This window comes from Chiloscyllium plagiosum, unplaced genomic scaffold (assembly GCF_037043375.1).
Source record: "Chiloscyllium plagiosum isolate Xiang-an unplaced genomic scaffold, Cpla_swu_hap1 HiC_scaffold_9, whole genome shotgun sequence".
Taxonomy (NCBI): Eukaryota; Metazoa; Chordata; class Chondrichthyes; order Orectolobiformes; family Hemiscylliidae; genus Chiloscyllium; species Chiloscyllium plagiosum.
The window spans coordinates 14,179,081-14,200,420 of NW_028270147.1; the positions used below are offsets into that span (position 1 = coordinate 14,179,081).

General features: G+C 44.3%; 1 protein-coding gene across 4 annotated transcripts in view; it reads right to left on the reverse strand.

Annotated features, from left to right (window-relative positions):
* st6galnac3 (ST6 (alpha-N-acetyl-neuraminyl-2,3-beta-galactosyl-1,3)-N-acetylgalactosaminide alpha-2,6-sialyltransferase 3) overlaps positions 1-21,340 on the reverse strand; it is a 278,305-nt gene that overhangs the window by 191,771 nt on the left and 65,194 nt on the right. Inside the window, exon 1 of one of the 4 annotated variants that reach the window (XM_087990260.1) lies at positions 17,003-17,218. The exons of the other annotated variants lie outside the window; for them this stretch is intronic. Within the exon in view, the coding sequence (XP_087846386.1) occupies positions 17,003-17,014 (12 nt within the window). The 5' untranslated portion in view covers positions 17,015-17,218. Of the gene's footprint in view, positions 1-17,002; positions 17,219-21,340 lie in introns of those variants that run through there. 4 annotated transcript variants of the gene reach the window in all.

Genomic DNA, 21,340 nt, shown 5'->3' on the forward strand with positions numbered 1-21,340 from the left:
TTGTTTTTCAGACTGGGGGCCTGTGACCAGTGGGGTGCCACAAGGATTGGTGCTGGGCCCTCTACTTTTTGTCATTTATACAAATGATTTGGATATGAACATAGGAGGCACAGTTAGTAAGTTTGCAGGTGACACCAAAATTGGAGATATAGTAGACAGTGAAGAAGGTTACCTCAGATTACAATGGGATTTTGATCAGATGGGCCAATGGGCTGAGAAGTGGCAGGTGGAGTTTAATTTAGATAAATGCGAATTGCTGCATTTTGAGAAAGTAAATCTTAGCAGGACTTATTCACCTAATGGTAAGGTCCTCGGGAGTGTTGCTGAACAAAGAGACCTTGGAGTGTAGGGTCATAGCTCCTTGAAAATAGAGTTGCAAGTAGATAGGATAGTGAAGAAGGCATTTGTATGCTTTACTTTATTGGTCAGAACATTGAGTACAGGAGTTGGGAGGTCATGTTGCACAGGACATTGGTAAGGCCACTTTTGGGATATTGCATGCAATTCTGGTCTCCTTCCTGTCAGAAGGATGTTGTGAAACTTGAAAAGGTTCAGAAAAAATTTACAAGGATGTTGCCAGGGTTGGAGAATTTGAAATGTAGGGAAAGGCTGAATAGACTAGGGCTGTTTTCCCTGGAGCATCACAGGCTGAGGGGTGACCTTGTAGAGGTTTATAAAATCATGAGGGGAATGGATAGGAATAAATAGACAAAGTCTTTTCCCTGGGGTGGGAGAGTCCAGAACTAGACGGCATAGGTGTAGGGTAAGAGGGGAAAGATATAAAAGAGACCAAAGGAACAACTTTTCCACACAGAGGGTGGTACATGTATGGAATGAGCTCCCCAGAGCAAGTGGTGGAGGCTGGCACAATTGCAACATTTAAAAGGCATCTGGATGGGTCTATGAATAGGAAGGGTTAGGAGTGATATGGGCCAAGTGCTGGTAAATGGGACTAAATTAGGTTGGGATATCTGGTCGGCATGGACGAGTTGGACCGAAGGATCTGTTTCCATGCTGCACATCTCTGTGACTCTGTAACATTTCCACCCTTGGAAAAAGACTCCCACAATCCATCTTATCCACACCTCTCATAATTTTATAAACAGCCAATGGTCTAGGAAAAAATATCAAAGTTTGTCCAACCTCTCTGTAAAGCTAACACACTCCAATCCAGGCAATATCCTGGTAAATCTCTTTTGCGCCCTCTCTAAAACCACCACATCCTTACCATATGGTTGCAACCAGAACTGCACACAATATTCAAAATTGGGCCTAACTAAAGTTTCAACCAGCTGCAACATAACTAGCCAACCTTTGTACTCCATGCCCCAACTGATAAAGGCAAGCGTGCCACATGCATTCTTTATCACCTTATCCACTTGTGTTGCCACTTTCAGGGAGCTATGGACTTGCACCCAACATCCCTCTGTATATCAATGCTCAGAAGGGTCCTACCATTTACTGTATACTTGCCTCTTGCATTTGATCTCCCAAAATGCATCACCTCGCTCTTGTCTGGATTGAACTCCATCTGCCATTTCTCTGTTCAACTTTCCAGCTGATTTATATCCTTCTGTATCCTTTGATAAATTTCCTCATTATTCACAACTCCAATAATGTTTGTGTCATCTGCAAACTTACTAATCAGATCACTTTTACCCAACTCATTTATATACATTACTAACAACAGAGGTTCCAGCACTGATCCTTGCAGAACACCACTGGTCATGGACTCCCAGTCAGAAAAACAGCCTTTTAACTACCTCTGTCTACTATGACCAAGCTAATCTGGAATCCAATTTACCAACTCATTGAATTAAATTGAATTTATTGTCATGTGTACCGAGGCACAGTGAAAAGCTTTGTCTTGTGAGCAATACAGGCAGATCACAGAGTTAAATAGCATAGATAGTAAAGAATAGGTAAATAGCGGCAAAAACAAAAACACAGGTACAGGCAAATGTTAAGAGTTTGTGAGTCCATTCAGTATTCTAACAACAGTAAAGTAGAAACTGTTTGAAAATCTGCTGGTGCGTGTGTTCAGGCTTCTGTACCTTTTTCCTGATGGTAGAGGTTGTAGAAAAACATTACAAGGGTGGGATGGATCTTTGAGAATGCTGGCAGCCTTTCCTTGACAGGTGCCTGGTGGATGGTTTCTATAGATTGGAGGTTGGCCTTTGTGACTGTCTGGGCCGAGTTCACCACACTCTGTAACTGTCTCCGATCTTGAATGATACAGTTGTCATACCAGATAGTGATACATCCAGACAGAATGCTCTCGAGGGCACATCTATAAAAGTTGGCAAGGGTATTCACTGTCATGCCAAATTTCCTCAGCTGCCTGAGGAAGAAGAGACGTTACTGGGCCTTTGTAACCAGTGCATCTGCATGAAGAGTCCAAGAAAGCTTGTTGTTGATGACCACTCCCAGGAGCTGGACACTCTCCACTTGTTCTACCTCCGTGCTGTTAATGTGTAGGGGGGCATGAGTAACATCCCGCCGAATGTCAATAATGAGTTCTTTGGTTTTGCTGGCATTGAGAGCTAGGTTGTTCTCAGTGCACCATTTTTCCAGGTATTCCACCTCCTGTCTTCAGTTTGTTTCGTCGCCATCTGTGATTCGACTGACTATGGTGGTGTCATCAGGGAAACTTGTAAATGGCATTAGTCTGGTATTTGGCGATGCAGTCATGGGTATACAGTGAGGAAAGTAGGGGGCTGAGTACACATCCCTGGGGGGTCCAGTGTTGAGTGTTAGTGAGGATGAAATATTGTCCCCAATCTTCACTGATTGTGGGCTGTGGGTCAGGAAACTGAGGATCTAGTTGCAGAGAGTGAGGCTTAGTCTGAGATCATTAAGTTTAATAATCAATTTCAAGGTGATAATAGTGTTGAAGGCTGAACTGTAGTCAATGAGTAGGATTCTTACGTAGCTGTTCTTGGTGCAAGATGTTCGAGGGAGGAGTGAATGGCAAGTGATATGACATGTTGAATATAGGGAGACAGTAAGAACTGCAGATGCTGGGAAAGATTTTTGGCCCAGATCTTTGACTTTCCTGCTCCTCGGATGCTGTCTGATGTTCTGTGCTTTTCCAGCTCTGCATCTACTCACATCAGATTCCATTTGACTTAATCTATTGGACCAGCCGACCATGACAGAACTTGTCAAATGCTTTAGTAAAGTGTACATAGATAACATACACTGCTGTACCCTCATCAATCACCTTCATCACTTCCTCAAAAAACCTCAACCAAATTTGAGACAAGACCTCCCCTGCACAAAGCCATGCTGATTATCCCTAATATGACCATTATTTTACAAATGCGAGTAAATCCTGTGCTTAACCATTCTTTCCAAGAATTTCCATATCACTGAGGTGAGGCTCACTGGCCTACAATTTTCTTAATTACCCCTGTTGTCCTTCTTGAACAAAGGAACATTAGCTATTCTCCAGTTTCTGGGTCCTCATCTGTGGCAAAAGAAAACACAAATATTTTTGTCAAGGCCCCAGCAATCTCATCTCTTCTCTCTTTCATCATCCTGGGATAGATCCAACCAGGCCCCAGGGATGTATAGAACATTGAATAGTACAGTACAGACTCTACGGCCCTCAATGTTGTGCTGACCTTTCATCCTGCTCTAAGAACAAACTAACATACATATCCTACAATTTACTATCATCCATGTGCCTATCCAAGAGTTGCTTAAATGTCCCTAATGTATCTGACTCTACTACCATGGCTGGCAGTGCATTCCACACACCCACCACCCGTTGTGTAAAGAACCTACCTCTGACATCTCCCCTAAACCTTCCTCCAATCACCTTAAAATTATGCCCCCTTGTCATAGACTTTTCTGCCCTAAGAAAAAGTCTCTGCCTATTCACTCTATCTATGCCTCTCATCATCTTGTACACCTCTCTGAAATCACCTCTCATCTTTCTGTTTCTACCTTAATGCTTTACAATACACCCACCACCTCCTCTTTCTTAACATCAACATGCTCGAGAGTGATGATAAGCAACAACCTGTCCTAAGCTTCCCACATGAATGCAACGGTCAAGAAGGCACATCAATGCCTCTTCTTCCTCAGGCAGCTCAGGACCCTCGAGGAGAAAGTGAGGACTGCAGATGCTGGAGATCAGAGCTGAAAATGTGTTGCTGGAAAAGCACAGCAGGTCAGGCAGCATCCAAGGAGCAGGAGAATCGACGTTTCGGGCATAAGCCCTTCTTATTTCTGAAGAAGGGGTTATGTCCAAAAGGTCGATTCTCCTGCTCCTTGGATGCTGCGTGACCTGCTGCGTCTTTCCAGCAACACATTTTCAGCTCAGGACCCTCACCAACTTCTACAGATGCACCATTGGAAGCATACTCTCCGGGTGCCTATTGGCCTGGCATGGCAACTGCTCTGTTCAGGACGATAAGAAACTACAGATGGCGGTGTGCACAGCCCAGACCATCATGGAAGCCAACCTTCCATCCGTGGACTCCATTTATACTGCTCGCTGTCGCGGAAAGGCTGCCAACATCATCAAAGACCCCGCCCAACCGGTAATGCTCTCCGACAACCTTTTCTGTAAGGCAGAAGATACAGGAGCCTGAACACATACACCAGTAGGTTCAAGAACAGCTTCTTCCTGCCCGTTATTAGGCTGACGAATGGACTCTCTTAACTTCAAATAATGCTGAGCTTACTCACATTAATCTCATCCGGCACAGCCCTGTGCAATGTAACCTATATGCCTCTGTATAAATCTTTTTAATCTGTATGCCCTTGCTTACTTTGATCTGCCTGTACTGCTCGTAAACAAAAGCTTTTCACTGTACTTCAGTACACATGACAATAAATCAATTAATCAATCAAACAGCAACATACCCTTCCCTAATCTTACCGTCATCCATGCCCTTCTCCTTGGTGAATACCAATGTGACATACTCATTAAGAACCTTACCCACTTCCTTTGGCACCATGCATAAATTCCCTTTCCTTTGTCCTTGAGTGGACCTACCCTTTTCCTAGCTACCCTCTTTCTCTGGGATTCTCCTCAATCTATTTACCAATGACATTTTGTGTCCTCCTAATTTTAGCCCTCCAACTTCCTAGTTTAAGTTCTTCCCTGCTTTCTTTGTATTCCTCATCGATCTTGTCTGATTTCAGTCTCATTAACCTTATATATGTTTCCTTTTATTTTTTGACTAAATTTTCAATATCGCTTGCCGTCTCAGTTCCCCAAATATTACCATCTGTATCTTTCTCACAGGAACATGCTGGTCTGAAATTCTGACCGACTGGTGTTTAAAACACTCCCACGTGCCAGATGTGGATTTACCCTAAAACAGCCACCTCAACCTAATGTCTCTAATTCCCGTCTAATACTGTTGTTATTAACCTTCCCCCGATTAAGCACTTTCACATGAGGACCAATCTTATCCTTATCCATAACTATCTTAAAACGAATGGAATTATGATCACTCTTCCCAAAATTAAATTAGATTAGATTACTTTACAGTGTGGAAACAGGCCCTTCGGCCCAACAAGTCCACACCGACCCGCCGAAGCGCAAACCACCCATACCCCCACATTTACCCCTAACCTAACACTACGGACAATTTAGCATGGCCAATTCACCTGACCTGCACATCTTTGGACTGTGGGAGGAAACCGGAGCACCCGGAGGAAACCCACGCAGACACGGGGAGAACGTGCAAACTCCACACAGTCAGTCGCCTGAGGCGGGAATTGAACCCGGGTCTCTGGCGCTGTGAGGCAGCAGTGCTAACCACTGTGCCACCGTGCCGCCCTAAATGCTCCCCCACTGAAACTTTGATCACTTGAACAGGCTCATTCTCAAATACAAGATCTAGTATGGCCCCTTCCCTAATTGGACTTTCGACATATTGTTTCAAGAAACCCTCCTGGATGCACTGCACAAATCCTGCCCCAGTTAAGCCCCTGGCACTAAGAGACTGTCAGTCAATGTTGGAGAAGTTAAAATCACTCACTGCAACAACCCTTTTCATGATCTGCCTACATGTCTCTATCCCCTGCTGGCTATTGGGAGACCTATTGTCCAAACCCATCATAGTGATTGCACCTTTCTTGTTCTTGAGTTCTACCATAATCCAAAACCAGACAATTAAACATCCAAAGCAAATTCTAACATCCCAGCAGTGTTCCTGATTAAAGTGTAGTTCATCAGACCATCTGAAACACAACTTTTTAAAATTCATAGAATCCCTACAATAGGGCAGCAGGCCATTCAACTTGAGTCCATACTGATCCTCCAGAAAGCATCCATCCTGACCCACCCCTCTATCTTATCCTATAACCCTGCATTTCTCATGGGCAATTTAGGATGGCCAATCTACCTAACCTGCACACAGAGTCATACAGCATGGAAACAGACCCTTAGGTCCAACCAGCTCATGCTGAACATAATCCCAAACTGAACGAGTCCCACCTGCCTACTCCATATCCCTCCAAACCTTTCCTATATTTTGCAGTTGTATAAGACTCTGGTGCGGCCGCATCTGGAGTATTGTGTGCAGTTTTGGTCGCCATACTATAGGAAGGATGTGGAGGCACTGGAACGGGTGCAGAGGAGGTTTACCAGGATGTTGCCTGGTATGGTAGAAAGATCGTATGAGGAAAGGCTGAGGCACTTGGGGTTGTTTTCATTGGAGAAAAGAAGGTTTATGGGTGACTTGATAGAGGTGTATAAGATGATTAGGGGTTTAGATAGGGTCGACAGTGAGAATCTTTTTCCACGTATGGAGTCAGCTATTACAAGGGGGCATAGCTTTAAATTAAGGTGGGGTAGGTATAGGACAGATGTTAGGGGTAGGTTCTTTACTCAGCGAGTCGTGAGTTCATGGAATGCCCTGCCAGTAGCAGTGGTGGACTCTCCCTCATTATGGGCATTTAAGCGGGCATTGGATAGGCATATGGAGGATAGTGGGCTAGTGTAGGTTAGGTGGGCTTGGATCGGCGCAACATCGAGGGCCGAAAGGCCTGTACTGCGCTGTATTCTTCTATGTTCTATTAATGTATCTATCCAAATGTCCTTTAACCATTGGGGTAATTGTACCCCCGCCTTTTAACTATGGGAGGGAACAGACACAGGCAGACTGTATAAACTCCACACATACAGTCACCCGAGGGTGGAATTGAACCTGGGTCCCTAGCGCTGTGAGGCAGCAGTGCTAACCACTGAGCCACCTGAGTATTGCATGGGAAGTGGGCATAGCTGACAAGGTCAACACCTGCTGTCATTGAACACAATGACTCTTTAGGCCATTTCAAAAGGCAGTAATGGGTCGATCATATCACCGTGGGTCCAGGTTACAAGGATGTCCGATTTCCTTCCCTAAACGGCATTGGTGAGACAGAAAGGTTTTAGCAACCGTCATCAATGGCTGCAGGGTCACCATTAGGCTAATTCCAGATACTTAATGAAATTCCAATAGTGAGGTTCAAACCCATGTCCCCAGGTCATCAGTAACTCCCGGGGCTGTGGGTTACTAGGCTAGTGACATTAAAACTATCCAGCTGCCTGCCCTGACCTGACTCCGAATGTCTGTCTTCAAGATTTTGCCAATTCGCTGTGCATTCCTGCAACTTGAAAGCAGTGAATGTCAGCCAAGAGGATTATCTGATAATAATTTAATTTCAGAAAAAAGTCCCTCGCAGTTGTTATATGGAGCCTTATCATGTCGAAACACCTGAAAGTGCTTCACCTATTGAATACAGGTCTCTTTCTAAACTTCGCTTTCACCATGTAAATACAAAAGAGTAACTCAGTCTATTATTGACAATAAGCTGTGCTGTGGAGCATCTATTAGAATGGTGAGAAATGGAGACAGCTGAGTAGGTTGCAAGGCCTATTTAAACTTAACATGAAGGACAGTCGAAGCATCTGAAGGGCATCACTAACTCAGTTATGTCGAGAGATGAGAAAGGCTCAGACAGTTCCCCTTATACTGACAAGCTGCTCATGTTGAGCTGAAATGCTGCCGCTGAGCCATGGCTGACCCTGTCATGCATTTGATGCCGTCAAATATTTACAGAGTTTGTTTTGAAAGTGCAACATTTTTATTCACCATTGAGGTCCGCTTCCTGTAGATCAGGAGTTTGAGGGTTCAAGGGACACTGCAGGATTGGAGTGAGTACTCTGGACCACGATGGGACAGTGCCGTGCAGACGGAGCACTGGACTACATTTGGTTTGGATAAGACACGTGTTAGAGTGGATCCTGTTGGAATGAGTTGGATAGAAATATTGAAAGTAGGAGCAGGTATAGGCCATTCAGCCCTTTGAGCCTGTTCTGCTATTCAATACAATCATGGCTGATCATCCAACTCAGTCCCCAGTTGTCACTTTCTCCTCATACCTTGTGAATCCCATTAGCCCTAAGAACTATATCAAACTCTGACTTGAAAACATTCAATGGTATGGCCTCAACCACTTTCTGTGGTAGAGAATTCCACTTTCTGGGGGAAGACATTTCTCCTCTTCTCAGTCCAAGATGGCCTCCCCAATGTCCTTCAACTGTGATCACTTGTTCTGGAGACCCTGCTCATTGGGGCTGTCTACCATCTCTCATCCTGTTAGAATTTTATGGGCTTCTATGAAATCCAACCCCCTTCTCCTCCTCACTCTTTTAAGCTCCAGTGAATGTAGTGCTGACCAACACAATCTCTCTTCACACACCTGTCCTGCCATCCCAGGATCAGAAGGATCCCATGACCCTTTCGGAAGTGGAGTAGTTCTGGTCTGGCCTCTGACTCTCCTATCTAACCAGTGGTGTTTGTGAAGTCATTTTAACCAGTAACAATGGGAACAGAATATGATCAAAATGAGATTAACCATGAATGGAGCTTCTGCTTTCTGTTGGGACTGAGACTGATTTAACCACCATTCAGTCACTTCCCTGTCATGGTTCCAGTGGTCTCAGGATTAGCCGGAAGATTAGGGCTGATAGAGGAATACAGGCAGACAAAAGGAAAGAGAAGTCTTGAGCCACTTGCTAACTGTATAAATGCAACTTCAAGCCACTTTCAAAACCATCAGCTTAAGATCCTTGTTCTCCTCCCAGGGTTTCCTCTGTTTGTGAAGAAGTGATAACATCATTTAGCTGAAGGCTTTGTTTCTAATTAAGCAAATTGCTAAATTGTTTTGGACTAAATCCAATCCAGATGGTGAGGCCTACAGTATCGAGCCCAATGCAGCCTGTGTGTAAAGCACCAACACGGGTTGTGCTCCTCCTGATAGTCAGAGTACTTTGCTTCGGGGTAGGGCGGGCTGGTTAGGCACGTAGGGGGTCTTTAACAACGGCACATCAGATGGTAGAACTACAAGTGAGAGTCACGCCTACCTTTTTCCAGTTCCTGAGCGACTCAAAACTGTACTAGCAACATGCATGGGAAACACATGGCAGAGGCAACGTCTCTTTGGCAATACCCACCATCAGTTGACAATGCTGCAGCCTTTGGAAGAACTTCCTGTTCAAATAGGGAGGCTCCACATCACAGACACAACTTCCCTGTCAACTCCACTGCAATTAACATCACACAGAAGTTACACAGAAGTTAGGCAAAGTCACTTGAAGAGGCAGCGCTCCAAAAGCTTGCAATTTTAAATAAACCTGTTGGACTATAACCTGGTGTCATGTGACTTCTGACTTTGTCCATCCCAGTCCAACATCAGCATCTCCACATCTTTAACATAAGACACAATGGTAGCACAGTGTTTTTTTAATAATTTAATTTTCACTTTAAATATTTCATAATGTACTGTTTTCACTTTATTCATCTGTGCGTCATTGTTATTCATTGAGATGAGTTTATTTAGAGAGTTAAATATCCACACATCTCATGGTATTTGATCGTCACAGACGAGTTAGACAGCCTTCCCCTATTGTGGAAGAAACAGTGTTGTGTTTTTTGTTCACTCTTTATTGAATAGCCAAAGGCTCATGGACACTGACAGCATAACCCTAACATGCACAGAGGAAGGCCTTTCAGCCCATTCTGTCAAGGAATGTACGTTTCACGTTGCTCGTACACTAACCCCATTTTCTAGCTCTTGACCCATAGCCCTGGAGTTTAATGCAGTGCAGCAACTTTTAATTCATTATCTAGTGAATATCTAACTACAGCCTAAATATTACAAGAGTTTCTGACTCAATTGTGTTATACACAACTTCGTCAGACAAGGTCAAACTTGCACATTCTGCGCCCTTTAGTGCATTAAAAATGACAGTGTCCAAGGTCACTTCCAGTGGAGATAACTGAACTATAGGAGGTGGACTAAAAGTCTTGTATGGACTTGTGTGGGTTTCCTCCAGGTGCTCCGCTTTCCACCCACAGTCCAAAGATGTACAGGTTGAATGAACTGACCATGCTAAATTGCCCAGAGTGTTCAGGGATATGTAGGTTAGGTGTATGAGTCAGGGGAAGTGTAAAAGTAATAGGGTAGGGGAATGGGTCTGGGTGGATTGCTCTTCGGACGGTCGGTGTGGACTTTGTTGGGCCAAATGGGAGAAAGTGAGGACTGCAGATGCTGGAGATCAAGAGTCGAGAGTGTGGTGCTGGAAAAGCATAGCCGGTCAGGCAGCATCCGAGGAGCAGGAGAGTTGATGTTTCGAGCATAAGCTCTTCATTAGGAATCAGGAAAGGTTGAGCCAATTGGCCTGTTTCCTCACTGGAGAGATTCTATGAATCCATGACTCTGTCAGTGAATACCTTAAGACTGATCCACTCGTCCTAAATAGACAGCATGACACCCCCCATTAGATGCTTAATATTGTTATCTTCTACTTACCATCCACACCAGCCTCACCACAGCCAGTGTGCCAGCCCCTTCCCTGGATTTCCCACCCTCATGGTTGACAGGCCCCTTCGTCACATCTGACCCATCTCCTGCACCGTGCCCTCACCCCTTTCCTTTCCTCCTACCATGGTGACAGGTCCCTCTGGTCTTAACTTACCATCTCACCAGCTTCCATATCCCCATTTCCGTCATCTCTAGCAGGATGCCACAATCAGACACATGTTGGCCTCCTCTCCCTCGTCAGCATTCCACACGGGCCATTCCCTCCAGTATACTCTGATCCACTCCTCCTCCATACCCAATATCTCCTCACATTTCCATGCAATCACAGAAAGTGTAACACATGCCTATTTACCTCCTCCCTCCTCAGTACCCATGGCCCCAGACATACCATCCTGGTGAAGCAGCGATTTAACTGCACTTCACTCAATCTAGTTGACTATATTCGCTGCTCACAGTGTGGTTTTCTCTACATGGGGAAGATGGAACGCAGACTGGGTGACTGCTTTGCAGAATATCTGTTTCCTGCCACTTCGACAGTGTTCCCATGCCAACATTTCTAGTTCAGGCCCGCTGCAGTGCTCCAGCAAGCCTCAGCGTGAGCTGAAAGAACAACATCATATATTCAACTGGGGGATCTTGCAGCTTCTAGGACTCAACATTGAGTTCTATAACTGTGGAGCCCGATTCCATCCTGCCATGCTCTTTACTGACCCCACACGGTTTCCTGTTATGACATGAGTTGGTTTTAGCACAGTGATTCATTTCCACCATCCCCAGGGCCATCTGATATGGGTTATATTTAGCATAGGTAACCCATTCTCTCCTCCTATTAGTATTTATTATCTCTTATTCAACTTTTCTTCCATCCAAGCCTGCTATCCACTATAAGACCACAAGACTTAAGAGCAGAATTAGGCCATTTGGCCCATTGAGTCTGCTCTATCATTCCATCATGGCTGATATGTTTCTCATCTCCATTCTCCTGCCTTCTCCCTGTAATCCTTGATTTCCTTATCTCAACTCCTTGTTTATCTACTCCTTTCATTTCTCTTTCTCTCTGGGCTCTGTCTCCACTTACCTGCTCATCCCTCTCACCCACTTCAACTTCAGCAGAAATACCATTTGTTCCTAGATACTAACAGCTCTGATGAAGAGTCTCTGAACTAGAGACGTTACCTCTGCCTTCTCCCCACAGACGCTGCCAGAGCTGTTGAGTTTCTCCAACAATTTCTTTTTTTTTGTTTCACTCCTCTATGCCTTTGATGCTACTGTTTGTCAGCCTGTGGATTCCTCTTCCCCAACTACCCCATGTTTCTAGTCCAACCTCGTCACCTCATCCCACGCCACCACAAAATGGGTGGGAACTCTTCTGAAGCTGCCACTTTCTTGCTCCCTTCCTTAGTGTCATAGAGTCATGGAGTCAAGCAGCGTTCAACAAAGAAAGGCACAGACATACAATGCTCATTGTCTCACATTCCATTAAATTTGCCCTTTTCCAGCATGCTTACATTATCACTACACACAGTGAAAGATGGGGCCTTGATTTATAATGCGTTCCAATAGAATGATCAGTATTTTCAGCTCAGAAACAGACCATTCGGCCTAGCTGATCTATTCTCCTCATGAGTCTCCCTTCCACCGTCAGTTACTGCCCACCACCATATTGGATGAGGGATTGATCAAGGGTCTTCTAAACCTTACTTTCTTTGACACAGATAGGCATATTTCAGCTGAATCCAGCCAAACTCCGATGATTCTGTCGGGATTAAGTATGATGAGACTCTCATGCACCACTGAATAAAGTTTGAAGTCAGGACGCAATTACAAAACGTTTTAATTGAATGAGTAGGCATGGATTATAATGCACCACAAGAGGGCACCCACCATGGGATGTTGGGCAGCCCATTTGACCAAAAACATACCTTAGGTCAATCTCTAGATTTGAACCCACCATCAGAAAGTGGGGAGGCAATGGTCTGGGGGTTTAATCACTGGACCATTAATCCAGAGACCCAGGTAATGTTCTGGGGACCTGGATTCAAATCCCACCAGGGCAGATGGTGGAGTGTGAATTCAACAAAAATCTAGAATTAAAGTCCAATGATGACCATGAAACCATTGCCAATTGTCAGGAGAAAACCTTCTGGGAATGAAACTGCCATGCTTACCTGCTCTGGCCTACATGTGACTCCAGACCCACAACAATGTGGTTCATGCTTAACTTCCCTCTGAGCAATTAGAGATGGGCACTAAATCCTGGCCTGGCCAGTGATGCCCACCTCCTGTGAATGAATTAAAAAAAACAAAAGTGACACTGTGGATTCCAACCAGTTAAGTCTACCCATTTGCCACGATTCCCGCTCTTGTAGACTTCCCTAGCTCCTGTACAATATATTAACACCTGCTCTAAAGTTCCTCTCAGAATTCGGAAATGTAGCACTGAAAGGATGAAAGACTTGGATTTCCATCAAAAATCTCAGGTCACCCCGTGACATTACAGCCAGTGACTTACCTCTAATCTGCAGTCATTGCTGTATTGTAGGAAACGTAACAACCAATTTACACATAGGAATGTTTCACAAATATTGATGAGATAATGACCATGCCATTGCTTTTTAGTGATACTTGTAGAAGTCAGAACATTGACCAGGAAAGCAGGTAACTCAAATCAGGTTCTAAAGAAGAGCCATTTGATCTTGAGTGAAAGGATGTAGCGAGGAGAGTGTTTTGCACTTGGCGAATGGTTATGGCTTGGAATGCACTGCCTGGAAATGAGGTGGAGGAGGCAGGTTCAATGGAAGCATCCAAGAGGATGTTGGATAAAAAATAAAAAGCAGGAGGTTGGCATGAGGTCATGATGCTCATTTAATGAATGGCCTCCTTCAACATCATAACAATTAGACTAGATTACTTACAGTGTGGAAACAGGCCCTTCGGCCCAACAAGTCCACACCAACCCTCCGAAGAGCAATCCACCCAGATCCATTCCCCTACATTTACCCCTTCACCTAACACTCAGGCAATTTAACTTGGCCAATTCACCTGACCTGCACAGCTTTGGACTGTGGGAGGAAACCGGAGGAAACCCACACAGACACGGGGAGAATGTGCAAACTCCACACAGACAGTTGCCTGAGGTAGGAATTGAACCCGAGTCTCTGGCGTTGTGAGGCAGCAGTGCTAACCATTGTGCCACTGTGCTGCCCATTCTGTGATTTTGGGGTATTTAATGTGAAACTTTTACTGTGTTTCTTCTTCCACAGATGCTGCTGCGCTTCCCCAGCACTTTCTGTTTGTATTTTATATCTCCAGCACCTGCAATACTTCGCTTTTTTTTCTGTACTGCCTTCAACTCCCTTTGTCTTGCTCAACTAATGCCGTGCAATCAGTTGTGTCAAACTGAGGGGGAGGACAGACTTTGGCTTGTTTCCTTGGAAAGACAACACCACAGACTTCTGTGCTCCCTTGAACAGGGGTCTGTCTAGAATGCTACTTAAAGCACTGGAGTAGCTTTTGAACCCCTTAGTCTTTGTATTTTCAGTACAGAAACAGGCTGTTCGATTCTATTCTGTACTCCACACCACTCTCCTCATGAGTCTCTCTGCCACTGCCTGACTCTCCCGACCTCCATATTGGATGCGGGATTGATCAAGGGCCTTATCAACCTTAAGTTTTTTGACAACTACAGTAGTGCTGTGTTGTGGACAACCACCTGATGTAGGAGCAGCGCTCCGAAAGCTAGTGTGCTTCCAATTAGACCTGTTGGACTATAACCTGGTGTTGTGTGATTTTTAACATTCTATCCAATGTATTGCAAATGCAAGGCCCCATCACTCAAAATGTGTAGTGACAATGTAAATATGTTGGGCAGGGCCAAACTGGTATGTGCGTAAAACAGTGCACATTCAACACACTGTTCAAATAAAAGCAAAACATTGCTGATGCTGGGGATCTCAAAAAGCGAAAAGAAGATAGTGCTGGAGAAACTCAAAAACTCAGAGTCAAACAGCACAGAACATGTACTTCGGCCCATCTACACCAACCTATCTACACCAATCCCAGAAGCAGAATTAACGCTTCAAGTCTGAAATGACTCTTTTTCAGAACTGAAAGAATTCAAAGAAACACTATACCACATTTGAAACAGTAACCCCATTTTTCTCTCCACAGATACCGCCAGACCTGCTGAGTTTCTCCAGCACTTTCTATTATTACAACAAACTGCTCACATTGACTGCACGACACGGCATTCACTCAAACAGTGCTAAGCTGATGCTCATTTAGCATTCTTAACTGATTCATGTTTATTTGTTTGGAAGTGCTACAGTCCCTGAGCTAGAATATTGCCTGAGTCTCTCGCTTTCTCTTGTTTTCCATTATTTCATAGAGATTAGATCAGCTCTCAACCTAAAAGCATTTTTTTTTGTCTTTGCAGAGTAGTGATTTGCAGTGCTGTTGACAGGGAACACACACAATCAGACAAAGACTGATAAAAATTGAAACAATATAATTTCTCCCTTTTCTCATAATTGAAATTTGTTGTTTGCTATCAGGCAATAGGAGACTCATCTCAAAAGAGAGAAACTACTTCACAATGCCACTAGAACACTACAATCTGAAGGAATTAAAAAAGCATTTAATGCAGATTTTATATTTAAAGCAACTGAATTTCACAGGCTCGGAGCATTAAACCTTCAAAAGCAATTAATAGTATATTTTTAAACTTAACCAACACGGACCTATCAGAATGTCTTGGGAAACAGATTTGAATTAAAAAGGAAAGAGTGTCCTTGTCTAGTGTTATCTCATCTTTCATTTAAAATTCTCGAAATCAAAGCATTCTTAAGTAAATACCTGGAATAAAATGCCCACTGCACTGAGCATAGAAAATGCACCTCTCCAGGATGAGTCAAGGTCATGTTTTACCTGACCATTTCAATTGTGCTCAATATGGTGATAAAATTTGCCTCAGTGTATTAGGCTGACCCTGGCGACTGCTGCTCATATCAATCCAGGGAGAGAATACTTCTCTGCTGTGTTGCTGATTGTAGTGGCATAAATAGTGGCTTCTGCCATTGGTTGACAGCAGAATTTCATTTGCTGCCTGATGTAGTGATGCTTTCTGACACGTGCCTTTGTCACACAATGGGACAGCGTTGACATTGAGATCTGAGCTCGGACTTTCCACGCACTTATACTGCCATAGCTGTACACACCGGTCTCATTTGGTTGTGGTGCAGTTATGAAAGATTGTGTATTTGTATAGCCACTTCCTCAGTAGGGCTTCACAGCCAGTGAAGTGAGCATAACAACCACCTTGGAACTGTCTTTTCCTCCGATCTACCTTTTGCACACCCGTCACTTCCCTTATCCAAAGCATTGGTGACCCTCTCTTTTGCTATCCAATTCCTAACCTTCTGAGTCATTGTTTTATCAATCTCTCCCTTCCCTTAACATAATCCTGTAAATCTACTCTTTGGTCACATGTCCTGATGTCTCATCCTTTGACACACTGCAATTTAAATTTGCCTGATTAAGCTCCTATGAAGCATCATGCGATATTTTATGACCTTATAATGCAATCTAAATGCAAAATGCGGCTGAAATGCAGTCATTGTTGTAATATAGGAAACATGGTATCCAATTTGTGTGCTATAAGGTCCCATGATTATCAATGTGATTCACGACGAATTGAATTATTTTACGTAAGTGATATCAGCTAGGAGATGGAGCACTTTATCAAACAATACCACAGGATCTTTCATGCCCATTACAGCAGGCTGACACTCTGACTTTAATGTTTAATTTGAAATACAACACCTCAAATAGTACAACTCTGATACAAGTGAACAACTCTGTTTTTCTATAAAACACTGAGCTGATTTGCTTTTGTATAAGCTTCAGTTTCACAGTATGATGTGTCTAACATATGAGAGAGGTTGATTGCAGGCCTATTGTTGTGTGAAAAATAGATAATTATAGTTCTGCTGAGCTGTTTACAGGTCTGTTTGGTATTGAGTACTGAAGGGGTAATATGTTAATCATTAATTAGCACTCTGATGGTTCAAAAGTTATTAAACCAGACCAGAAACTGACCTGGACTAGCCATCTGAATCCTATGGCTACAAGACCAAGTCAGAGGCTAGGAATCCTGTAGTGAGTAACTCACCCCATGCACCATCCACGAGATGTATCACAGAAATTTACCAAGGCTCCTTAGGCAGCACCTTCCAAACCCACATCCACTTCCATCTGAAGAATAAGGGCAGCAGATACATGCAAGCTCCCCTCCAAGCCACTCACCATCCTGACATGGATAGATATCACTGTTCCTTCAGTGTTGCTGGGTCAAAATCCCAGAATTCCCTCCTTAAGAGCAAAGAGGGCCAACCCACAGCACGTGGACTGTAGGGGTTCGAGAAGGCAGCTCACCACCAGCTTCTCAAAAGCAACTAGGGACAGGCAATAAATGTTGGCCCACATCTCCTGACTGAATAAAAATTAATGGATAACTGACAATGAAGCCAACTGAGATGATGAATTAAACGTGCTGCATTATATTAAACTACAAGTAGAAGTGAAATCTGAACACAGCAATTGCTGGACGACTGAAGTTTAAATAGAATGATAATTGCACTGATGTGTAACTTTAATGAAATTTGCAGGATCTTTGATTTATTGCTGAATAAGTCAGAAAAAAGACTGGTCAGATTTTATGTTTAAAATGTTGTTCATAGTTTGTGGTTGTTGCCGGCGAGGCCAGTATTGATTGCCCATCCCAGGCTGCTCTGGAGAAGTTGGGGATGGGCTGCCTTTCTTGACCTGTTCTGCAGTCTGTGAGGTGTAAGCACACTCACAGTGCTGTTAGCGAGGGAGTTCCAGGATTTCAACCTGGCAACAGCGAATGAATGGTGATTTATTTCTCAGTCAGGATAACCTGCGATTTTGTGGGGATTTTGTTTTCCCAAATTTGCTCGATTATGGAAAGTTCCATTGGACTGGCGAGGAGCAAACGTAATCAATTGACTCAAGAGGGCAGGGAGACAGGATTCAAAAAACCATGTCTGATCAGCTTGACCTCTTGCATGGAGAAAGTGTTAAGATCGAATATTAAGGAGGGCATAGCTGTGCTATAGAAAACTTCAAGGTCATCAAGAACAGTGAGCATGGTTCTGTAAAGCAGAAACAATATTTCACCAATTTATTGGATCTACATCAATGCAGCTGAGATGGAGAGGGTCAAAGCATCAAGTTCCTAGGAGTGATGATCGTCAACAACCCATACTGGACCATTCACATTGATGTGACGGTCAAGAAGGCACAACAACTATTCTTCTTCCTCAGGTGGCTAAGGCAATGGCGACATGGTGGCTCAGTGGTTAGCACTGCTGCCTCAAGGAGCAAGGGACACCAGTTTGATTCCCACCTCGGGCACCTGTCTGTGCGGAGTTTGCACATTCTCCCTGTGTCTGCTCCCACAATCCAATAGATGTGCAGATTAGGTGAATTGGCCATGCAAAATTGCCCATAGTGTCTGGGGATGCCTAGGTTAGGTGATTTAGTCAGGGGTAAATACAGAGGAACCTCGATTATCCGAATACCAATTATTGGGTTATCCGAAGGAGATCTCGAGGTCCCGATGGAAACATTACATCAAAGACATGTTTCCAACAGTGATCGCGTCTTTTGTGTACAGTGATTAAACAGACACCGTCTCCAAATGACTGACTGCCCATCCTCTCTCTGTCCCCACACTTTCCCTGGAGTTCTACACAGGGGTGTATCCTAAACTCCCCTTCCCCACATAATCGCTCCAACATTGTCCTGTACAGAGCAAAGGTGGAACTTGTCAAAACGTTGCAGTAAAAAGTTGTGTGTGTGGCTGTGGCTGCAGCTGCGTCTGTGTGTGCGCTATTTGGAGACTTTCCCCACAAAGGCAACTGCAGCAGCAGTCTTGTTGTTGGATATCCAGTCCAGCTTCACCGGAGAGGGGGTGGGTGTGTACTTGGTTGGGGGCGGGGGCATGTGTTGCACCGGGTTGGGGGAGGCAATGGTTGGGAGCGGGGAGGGCGGTGTTTGGGGGCAGGGGGAAGTGGTGTTGGGGTGCGGGGGAGGTGTCAGACAATGTTGGGGCGGGGGACTGTGTTGTACGGGATTGGGGGTGGGACTGATGGTGTTGGGGCGCCGGGAGGTGTTGGGGGCGGGGGGGCAAGTACTGCAGAGATTGGGGGCGGGGGGATGTTAGACAGTGGGGGGAGCGCGGGGCCTCGGCCACGATCTCCTGAACGGGGAGCAGATTTTAAAAACTCCGAGCCTCAGAGGAAAAGGCATTTAATCGATTAACCAAATAATCGATTATCCGAACAAAATAGTGCCCGCCCATCTTGTTCGGATAATCGAGGTTCCCCTGTATAGGGGAATGGGTCTGGTTCAGTTGCTTTTCAGAGAGTCTGAGTGGACTTGTTGGGCCGAAGGGCCTGTTTCCACACTGTAAGGATCCTATATATAAAAAAATTCAGTATGTCCATAAGGACCCTCCCCAACGTTTATAAATACATCATAGAAAGCATTCTATCTGGGTGCTCCAGGGCATGGTATGGCAACTACTCTGCCCAGGACCATAAGAAACAACAGAGAATTATGGACATAGCCCAGTCCATCACGCAAGCCAACCTCCCAACCACTGACTCCATCTACACTTCATGCTGCCTCAGAAAGGAAGCCATCATCAAAGACGCCTTCCACCCCAGTTATAATCCCTTCTGTCAGGCAGAAGATATAAAAGCTTAAACAGATGTAGCGACAGGTTCGAGAACAGCTTCTTCCCAGCTGTTATTAGCCTGCTGAATGGACCTAGGAGAAAGTGAGGACTGCAGGTGCTGGAGTACCAGAGTTGAAAAATGTGGTGCTGGAAAAACACAGCAGGCCAGGCAGCATCCGAGGAGCAGGAGAATCGACGTTTTGGGCATAAGCCTTTCTTCAGGCTGAACGGACCTCTCAAATTTCAAATCTAATGTTTTTCTTTCTTTTTGTGCACCTTCTTTGCAGCCAGAACTTGTTTTGCTCATTCTGTTCAATCGCCCTGTGATGGTTGTATGTTATGATCTGCCTGTACTGCACACAACACTTTTCACTGTACCTAGGAATGTGACAATATCGAATCAAATCAAATCAATTCTTTGAAGGAGTAACATTGTCAATGAAATCCCTTTATCCATAGCCTATCAGTACTTCAATTTGGTATTTCCTAAGGTACCCTTCCTAAGGTATTGTGCAAATGGTGTAGGGCGTAACATAAGATATACTGGATGAAGACTGGCTGGCTGGCTGCTAGAGAACAGAGAGCATACATAAATAAGTCTTTTTCTGTTTAGCAGGATGGGATGCGCGGAGTCCTACACCGGTCTGTGCTTGGGCACCAGAATCTTACAATTTATGTCAGTAACTTAGATGAGGGGAGTGAAGGTATGGTAATTAGATTTATGATTACATAAAGCTAGGTAGGAGAGTACGTGGTGAACAGGTTGCAGATTGACATAGAGAAGATAAGTGAGTGGGTAAAATAACATGGCAGATGAAGTATAATATGGGAAAAATATAACATGGTTTGCTTTGGCAGGAAGAAATTTTTTAAGAAGTACTATCTAAATGAATAAGAACTGCAGAATCCCGAGGAGCAGCACAATCAAGGTGCTCGAGGGCATTTTGTCACAAAAAAGTTAGCACGTAGGTACAGCAAGTAATTAAGAAGGTTAATGCAATACTGTTCTTTATTTTGAGAGGAAGGCAAACTGAGAACTAGTGAGTAAGTTATTCCTTTGCAAGTGCTGCTTGGCAGTATTGTCAATGACTCTTTTTCATCAGTTTGCCCATGATGAAGAATAGACTGTGAGGGCTGTAATTGGCGAGGTTGGATTTGCCTTGTTTTTCTGCTGGTATTGTAGCTGTGCGGGCGAGTTCTGGAGCACAAGCCTTCAATACTATTGCTGGAGTATTGTCAGGCCCCATTGTAGTATCCTGGTTGATGTTTGATTTTTAAGGATGTCAGCCGTTGCTCCTGGCTTGCTCTCCTGCACTCTTATTCAAATCAGGGTTGATTCCTCTGCTTGATGGCAAAGGAAAAATGGTGGTCAGGGAGGGGGGGAATGTACTGGGCCATGAGCTTATAGATTGTGATTAAATACAATTCTGCTGGTGCCGATAGCCCACAGTGTTAAACAAATGCCTGCTTTTGAGTTGCTAGATCTGTTAAACCATTTCCTGTTCAGCACGATGATCGCACTGTACAAAAAGTAAATTGCTTGTCATTCTTCCCAATAATACTCAGTGCACAGGATCATCTTTTCTGGAAAAATGCTTCCCTTGCTCTTGAGATTTGAATTTCATTGATTTCAAACTCATTTTCAATTGCACCACCATCACCCCCCCTCCTATGTTATTTGGCAGCTGATTTCCCAACGTTTTGGGCAGGGAGACAGAACAAGAGGTAAGTCAGTGTGTTGCCTGT